The sequence below is a fragment of the Theileria annulata genome, chromosome 4 (assembly GCF_000003225.4).
Source record: "Theileria annulata chromosome 4, complete sequence, *** SEQUENCING IN PROGRESS ***".
Taxonomy (NCBI): Eukaryota; Apicomplexa; class Aconoidasida; order Piroplasmida; family Theileriidae; genus Theileria; species Theileria annulata.
The window spans coordinates 962-9387 of record NC_011098.1 but is presented as its reverse complement, the minus strand read 5'-3'; the positions used below and the strand labels follow the sequence as shown (position 1 = coordinate 9387).

The following is an 8426-nucleotide window of genomic DNA, read 5'->3' as shown; positions in this document are numbered from 1 at the left end:
AGGATATTTGTGTATTATTGATTAGTTCTTTGTTAGGTGTTAGTTACTTATATAGTTTGTTTAGGACAACGGTTATCAAGGTGTTAATCAGATAGAGCTAGCTTTTTATCAGTTAGTTTTATGTTACTAGATCTTATTCAAGGTATCAGTTTCTGTTGCTATGTTATTTTAATTGTTAATTTCTTTTAGTGCATCTAGATGTGATAGTTTCTGTTACTATTATTATAGGTGTCAGTTCTAGAGCTATTATTAGGTTATTAATAGGGTATCGAGGATAAATAGATTATTTTTGTGATATTATTTTAAAGTAAATATTATGCATTGAATAATATTATCAATATAAGTAATTTAATAACATTACTAATGTAGTATTTGAATAAATATGTTACTATGTAAATAACTATCTTACTATTTAAATACATATATTATTATTAGCTTAAGTATCTATTTTTAGTAAATTATTAATTAGTTATGTATCAAAAGAGACTGGTTAGGTATAATTATTATTCTAATATTTTAATTGACTAATTTGTTATTAAATTCTTATTAATATTGATATTTGAAGATATATCATTCCCCATTGGTAAATTATCTGACCAAAATATGAGAATTCTGCTGAATTTTTAACATGAATGAAAAAATGGATTATATCTCTAAATTTATTATTTTATATTACATTCCTAAATCAATGGAATTTTGCAGAATCTCATCCAACTTCGTCAAGTAGAGCTGGCCAATCTGCGGGCACTAGTCGTGCTAGAGGTCAAACCTCTACACATAAATCAAGTTCAACAACACCTGAAATAGGTACTGGTACTAAGGTAAAACCTTCATCTCACCCAGCAAGTAGTGGCTCTAGAAGTACTCCTACTACTACAACAAGTGGTTGTACTCAACCATCTAGAGCAGGTTCTACAATTCCTGCCAAAACTCAACCAGCAAAACCTACATCTACTCCTACTAGTGGAAGTACTACTCCAACTAGTCAATCGAGTAGTGGCACTGGAAAAAGTCAACAAAGGCAATCAATAACATCCACTAATCCTGGTAATGAGGGAACACTAGTGACCCTTGACATCAGTAAGTCTAAGGATACCAATCAACTAGATTACAAGAAGGATGGTAATTTTAGAACATACACTCCTAAGCCAAATCATCTATTCACCAAGATAGTAAAGAAAGACCTTGATCTATGGACTGCCAAACCTGAAGATCATGGACTCAAGGCAGTACTGATGGGTTCCAAGAAAGAACCCAAATTCCTAGCCCTTCTGCTACAAAGTGGTAACTTCTTACTACTATATAAGTCTGGTAAGAATAGGCCTTGGCAAGATATCACTACCTCCAGACATGATGTTAATAAACTTAAGTTCCTTGGTGAGAATGACACTGTGCTTACGTCCTCTGACTACAAGGTTGATTTAGTAGATCTATTATTTACTTACACATTCAATTCTGGAGTTAACTGTAATAAGATCACATACGATGATACTCCAGTCTGGACTCACACTGACGATAAAAGCTTTCAATCCTTAAAGTCAATTGCTTTAGATCTTCCATCAAACCAATTTAGTGTCACAAATACTTCTGATAATAAAAAAGAACTAACTACCAAAGTTGCCCTTGATATCAACAAAACTGAGAGTACTAATGAGTTTGATTATACTGATAAGAATGGAGTTGTTACATATACTACTAAGGATAACCATGTATTCGATAAGGTATTCAAGAAACGGATCATTCGGAATCTTGTTATCTGGGAATCCAAGGATAATCTCTATGCTAGGTTAGCTAGCATTAGGTTTACCAAGGGTATTAACACTTTGGATTCCAAGAGTGGTATACTAGCCTTACTCCTGACTAATAATACATTCACACTATTTCATCACTTCGCTGGTACTTGGAAGGATATCACTTCTGATAGACATGATATTACTAATCTTAAGTTCCTTGGTGAGAATGATGTTGAGCTCAAATCTTCTGATTACTCAGTAACCATTGTGTTTCTATCATATACCTACTTATTCAATGATGGTGTCAAGTGTAAGAAGATCATATATGATAATAACATGCTATGGTCACACACTGACAACTCCAACTTCTCAGAAATAAAGTCATTTTCATTAGGACTTGTTTCAAACAATTTCTATGTCATCAATAACGAAAATGAATCAAAAAAACTAGAATTCAAACCAACTCCTATAACTGCAGCTGTAACAACACTAGAGTCTGTTACCAAACCAGCAGTACCAACCAAGGTCACCCTGGATATAAATGCTAATCACTCCACCACTGAGTTCTCTTACTCTAAAGATCCAGCTGGTGTCGTAACATTCATTCCTAATGATGGACATGTGTTCAGTAAGGTATCTCAAGGTACCAAGGTTGTTTGGCAATCTAAGGATGATGTCTATGGTACATTGGTAAGGATTAAGGTTTCCAAGAATTTTAAATACCTCGTTGTTCTACTTAATAATAATATGTTCACATTATTCAAACTGGACGGTAACAACTGGACCAATATAACATCTAATAGACATGATGTTTCTAAACTGAAGTTCTTTGGTGATAATGATAATGAACTCAAATCTACTGATTACTCAGTAACCATTGTGTTTCTATCTTATGAAATCACTTTCAATGATGGTGTCAAGTGTAAGAAGATCACATACTCCAATAATTTACTCTGGAGACCTACTGATGATCCTAAGTTTGGTGAAATCAAGTCACTTTCACTAGGTCTTTCTAAAGACAAATTCTTTGTCAAGAACCAGTTTGATGGACTCAAGAAGATAGAAAAGGATTTTAAACATATAACTACTCCTGCATCACAAAGTAGGTCAGGAAAACCTGCTAATACTCCTCCTAGTGGAGCAACTGAACCACATAAATCAAGTTCAACAACACCTGAAATAGGTACTGGTACTAAGGTAAAACCTTCATCTCACCCAGCCAGAAGTGGCTCTAAAAGTACTCCTACTACTCAACAAAAAGGTGATGGCACTCAACCATCTAGAACAAGTTGAACGGGTTCTATATCTACTAATGCTGGTCAAACACCTTTACCAACCCATATTAACACCAATCAACTAAATTCACACACATATGTTTATCCTCTATTTGGATCTAAATACTAAATGTAGTCCTCAAATTTGATATTTGGGATAAACAAACACACATATTGTAAAATAACTGTCATTACACGAACACAATATTTTAATTCACTCACTCACACACTCAACCACCTTAATGTTTTACCTAAATTATTTATTAGATTTACACTAGTTAAGTTTTAGTTAGTGTATAAGGTTTATTAGTATAAAAGGATATTTGTGTATTATTGATTAGTTCTTTGTTAGGTGTTAGTTACTTATATAGTTTGTTTAGGACAACGGTTATCAAGGTGTTAATCAGATAGAGCTAGCTTTTTATCAGTTAGAGTTTTATCTACTCTAGATCTTATTCAAGGTATCAGTTTCTGTTGCTATTACTAGAGGTGTTAGTTTTGTAGTACTATTAATAGGGTATCGAGGTTAGATTGAGTATTTTTGTGATATTATTTTAAAGTAAATATTATGCATTGAATAATATTATCAATATAAGTAATTTAATAACATTACTAATGTAGTATTTGAATAAATATGTTACTATGTAAATAACTATCTTACTATTTAAATTACTAGTATGAATTAGCTTAAGTATCTATTTTTAGTAAATTATTAATTAGATTTGTATCAAAAGAGACTGGTTAGGTATAATTATTATTCTAATATTTTGATTGACTAATTTGTTATTAAATTCTTATTAATATTGATATTTGAAGATATATCATTCCCCATTGGTATGTTCTGATACCAAAATGTGAGAATTCTTTGAGCTATTAACATGAATGAAAAAATGGATTATAACATTAAATTTATTGTTTTATATTACATTCTTAAATCAATGGAATTTTGTAGAATCTCATCCAACTTCGTCAAGTAGTGATTCTACAACCACTCAAACTACTGAGTCAACAGATACTATAACTACTGTTACTCTTGATATCAGTAAGTCTAGTAGTACCAGTGAGTTCAACTATACTGATGAAAATGGTGTCGTTACTTATAGTCCTAAGTCTGGCCATGTATTCAACAAAGTAACTCAGGGTAGCATGGATATTTGGGTTTCTACCAACGTCTATTCTTCCTTGGTCATGCTTAAGACGATCAAGGATGCTAAATCCACTGATGGTGTGTGTCGTATCCTTGTAATTCTAATGACTAACAATATATTCACATTATTCAAAGAGGAGAATAGTATTTTTAAGGATATAACCGCTACAAGACCGGATATTACTAAACTAAGGTTCCTTGGTGAAAATGATGCTGAACTCACTTCATCAGACTACAACGTTAGTATCGTTGATCTCTCATATACTTTCACATTCGATGATGCTTCCAAGTGTGTGAAGATCACATACAATGATAATGAAGTTTGGAAACACACTGATGATCCTAAGTTTAATACTATAAAGAAATTAAAACTCGGTCTTGTATCAAATAAGTTCTATGTTATTAATTCTTCTGATGAATCAAACCAACTTTCAAAACCTAAGATTACCATGGTTGCTCTGGACATATCGAAGACTCAGTCCACAAGTGAGTTTGACTATACTGATAGAAATGGCATCGTTACATACACAGCTAAGTCTGATAATTTGTTCGACAAGGTATCTCAAGGTACCATTGTGGTTTGGGAATCCAAAGATTATGTATATGGTACTTTAGTAAGGGTTATGTCTGATGAGAGTAAGAAATATCTAGCCATACTATTGACTAATAATATGTTCAAAGTGTTCCATGAAGATGCTGGTAACTGGACCGAAATCTCTGACGATCAACTACCTACCGATCTCAAAACACTCATATATCCAAACTCTACTCCTCAACAAACTCAGCCAACAACTCCAGGTACTCCCTCTACTACTCCTTCAAGTGGAACAGGTACTCCTGCTTCACAAAGTGAAACTACTCCTCCAACTACAAGTCCTACTTTGGTAACTGCTTTGACAACTGATACTATAACTCCTGTAACTCTTGACATCAATAAGTCTAAGGATACTAATGAGCTCTATTTCAAGAAGGATGGTAATTTTAGAACATACACTCCTAAGGATGACCATGTATTCAGCAAGATTATAAAGAAACCATTAGTTACTAGTACTGTGGAGATATGGACTGCTGAACCAGACGATCATGGACTCAAGGCAGTTCTCATGGGTTCAGGTAGGAATGAGAAATATTTGTCCATTCTGCTGCAGAGTGGCAACTTTGTACTTCTTAGGAAGTCTGGTAAGAATAAGCCTTGGGAAGATATAACTTCTGATAGACATGATGTTACTAATCTTAAGTTCTTTGGTGAGAATGATGTTGAGCTCTCCTCTTCTGACTTCAAAGTTACTCTACATGATCTATCTTATGAATACACATTCAATGATGGAGTCATTTGTAAGAAGATCACATACACCAATGTTCCACTCTGGATTCATAGTGACGATCCTAACTACTCCTCTATAAAGTCACTTCAACTGGATCTTCCAAACAACAAATTCAGTGTAATGAATTCCTCTGATCAGACAAAGCAACTAGACATAAAGTTAACTCTTGATATTGAGAAGACCCAGTCTACTACCGAGTTCGAATACACTGATCAGAATGGACTAATCACATTCACAGCTAAGGATAGCCACCTGTTCAATAAGATAACTCAGGGTACCACTGTTATTTGGGTATCCACTGGTTGTCTCTATGGTACCTTAGTAATGTCTAAGACTGTTTATGGTGTTAAATTCCTGGCCATACTAATGACAAATAATATTTTCACACTATTCCATCTGGATGGTGTTGAGTGGCATATAACTTCTAAGAGGCGTGATGTCTCCAAGCTTAAGTTCCTTGGTGATAACGATGTTGAACTCAAGTCGTCAGATTACACAGTAAGAACTGTCTTCCTTTCATTTATTTACAAATTCAATTCTGGAGTCGTCTGTAAGAAGATAAAGCTAGCAGATGCTGATATTTGGAAACATACCGACGATCCCGGGTTTTCAGAAATCAAGATATTTTCAATAGGTCTTATATCAAACAGTTTCTTTGTCTTTAATAATAAAAATGAATCTAAAAAACTAAATATAAAGATCACTCTTAACCTCAGTGCACTTCAAAAGTCCGAGACCACTGATAAGTTCGACATCACTGATCACAATGGAGTTGACACATACAGACCCAAGTCTGGTTACTTACTATCCAGTGTCACTGATGGCACTGCTACTATCTGGGAATCCACTGCTAATGAAGGTGCTACCCAGGTTAGGATTAGGTCCTCTGACGATGCCAAATACCTAGCCATAGTACTCAGTGATGATAATTTCAAATTCTTCAAAAAGGAATCCGATGACTGGACCGAAATCACTGACGATAATCTACTCCGAGAACATACTCCTAACTTCACTGCTTCTAAGTCCCAAACTCAGACCTCATCTACTACACCTGATTCTACACATACTCCTGCTGAACCCGCAGTCACATCTGCTACCAAGGTTACCCTTGACCTAAACACTACTGAGTCCACCAGTGAATTCAACTATACCGACCAGAACAATGTCATTGTGTATAAACCTAAGGATAATCACGTATTCAGTAAGGTATCTAATGGTTCTACAGATATCTGGGAATCCAAAACTAATGTCTATGGTAGATTGGTAATGCTAATGACTCTTGATGTTAAATACCTTGCCATACTCCTTACGAATAATATGTTCAAACTATTCAAAGAGAGGATGGTAAGCCGTAGGACATCACCGATACCAGATTAGATCCCACTAATCTTAAGTTCTTTGGAGAGAATGATACTGAAATCACCAAGTCCCAATACACAGTTACTCTTATCAACCTATAATATACCTACATATTCAATGATGGTGTCACCTGTAGAAAGATCACATACAATAATCTTCCACTCTGGAAACACTCTGAAGATCCTAAGTTTGCAACAATCACGATGTTTCATTGGGTCTTATCTCAAACAGTTTCAGTATCACAAATCTATATGATCAGACAAAGAAACTACCATACACTCACTCACTGATACTCAGAGTAATACTCAGTCAGTATCATTATCACACTAATTCCAAATAAATTCATATTTGTATCTGTCTGATCCTCAATCTGGATCTAATTACCAAATGCAGTCCTCCAATGATCATATTGTAAAATAACTGTCATACACTAACCATTGTAATTCACACACTATCTGTTATTACACTCACTAACTATTATTCAACTCATTGTCATTACACTAACTATTTTAATTCACACACACTGTCATTCACTTTCAATCGTTAATTTTGTCTCAAATTTCTATTCCTTCGGATCACTCTAAGTTCACTAGTGGAGGTAGTACTTTAGTTAGATAGCTACTATAGCTATTAAGTTAGTAGTTCTGGTACTATATTAGTACATTAGTGTCCTTAGAGTAGTCCTTTAGTTACTCTTACTGTTATAGGTACTGACTTCAACCAGTTACACCTCAGTATTTGGGTCCATCATATACATTACTTTTAGTAATAGAGTTAGTATATTAGTTATTTAGTCACTTCAGTTACTTAACTACTATATACTATATAGAGTTAGTATATTAGTCTAGGTACCTTAGTACTATTATGCTATAGAGCAGTCCATTAATGTCTGTTAGACCTCAGCTCTTGGTACTTTTGGTCAACAAGCCTTAAGTCTGGTACTCTGGTTACCTTTGAACCATCACTGGTACCTTAGTGGAGTTTTGGTTGGTTGACCACTGGACTTACCTGTGTGTGTGCAATAATATTCTTTGGTGCAAACAGGTGCATCACCTAGAGGTAGCCTTGACTGACCCAGGTGAGTATTAATTACTATTAACTGTGTCCTTAGTTACAGTTAGTATACTAGAGGTGTGTGCTAGTACTGTGCACTTTGGTGCTAGAGGTATTAGTCTTGTGTGTCATCTGTCCAACCTTGAGTCAACCTTGAGTCACCAATGCTATCCTCTTGGCTTACGAGGAGTATCCTCTTGGTTTCCTTTGTCCAACCTTGAGTCACCCTGAGAGGTATCCTAAACCAACCTTGAGTATCCCTTTGGTGACCCTATCCAACCTTGAGTCACAGCTAGGCTAACTAGGAGTTCCTGGGTATCCCTTGTCCAACCTTGAGTCACAGCTATGGCACTCCTTTGACCAACCTTGAGTCACCCTTAGTCCAACCTTGAGTCCAACCTTGAGTCATAGCTATGCTAGAGGTGACCTGTGTATCTTTGAGGTACCGGAGGTACCTTTGTCCAACCTTAGTCATCCATTGAGTCCAACCTTGTCCAGCCTTGAGTCACATTGAGTCAACCCTTGTCCAACCTTG

The 8426-nt window shown here is 35.1% G+C and overlaps 2 protein-coding genes across 2 annotated transcripts, besides 2 other annotated features; both read left to right on the top strand.

Annotated features, from left to right (window-relative positions):
* The first annotated feature begins 632 nt into the window (after positions 1–632).
* Positions 633–707: a sequence feature (Signal peptide predicted for TA17110 by SignalP 2.0 HMM (Signal peptide probability 0.968, signal anchor probability 0.000) with cleavage site probability 0.557 between residues 25 and 26).
* Positions 633–3026, top strand: TA17110 (SfiI-subtelomeric fragment related protein family member, putative; the record flags this gene model as incomplete). Its single annotated transcript, XM_947611.1, has 1 exon — positions 633–3026. One exon carries the CDS (start codon positions 633–635, stop codon positions 3024–3026), a length of 2394 nt encoding a protein of 797 aa, XP_952704.1.
* An 863-nt stretch (positions 3027–3889) lies between these two features.
* Positions 3890–3964: a sequence feature (Signal peptide predicted for TA17105 by SignalP 2.0 HMM (Signal peptide probability 0.949, signal anchor probability 0.000) with cleavage site probability 0.746 between residues 25 and 26).
* Positions 3890–6856, top strand: TA17105 (SfiI-subtelomeric fragment related protein family member, putative; the record flags this gene model as incomplete). Its single annotated transcript, XM_947610.1, has 1 exon — positions 3890–6856. The coding sequence occupies one exon, from the start codon at positions 3890–3892 to the stop codon at positions 6854–6856; it is 2967 nt and encodes a 988-aa protein (XP_952703.1).
* Between the last annotated feature and the right edge of the window lie 1570 nt (positions 6857–8426).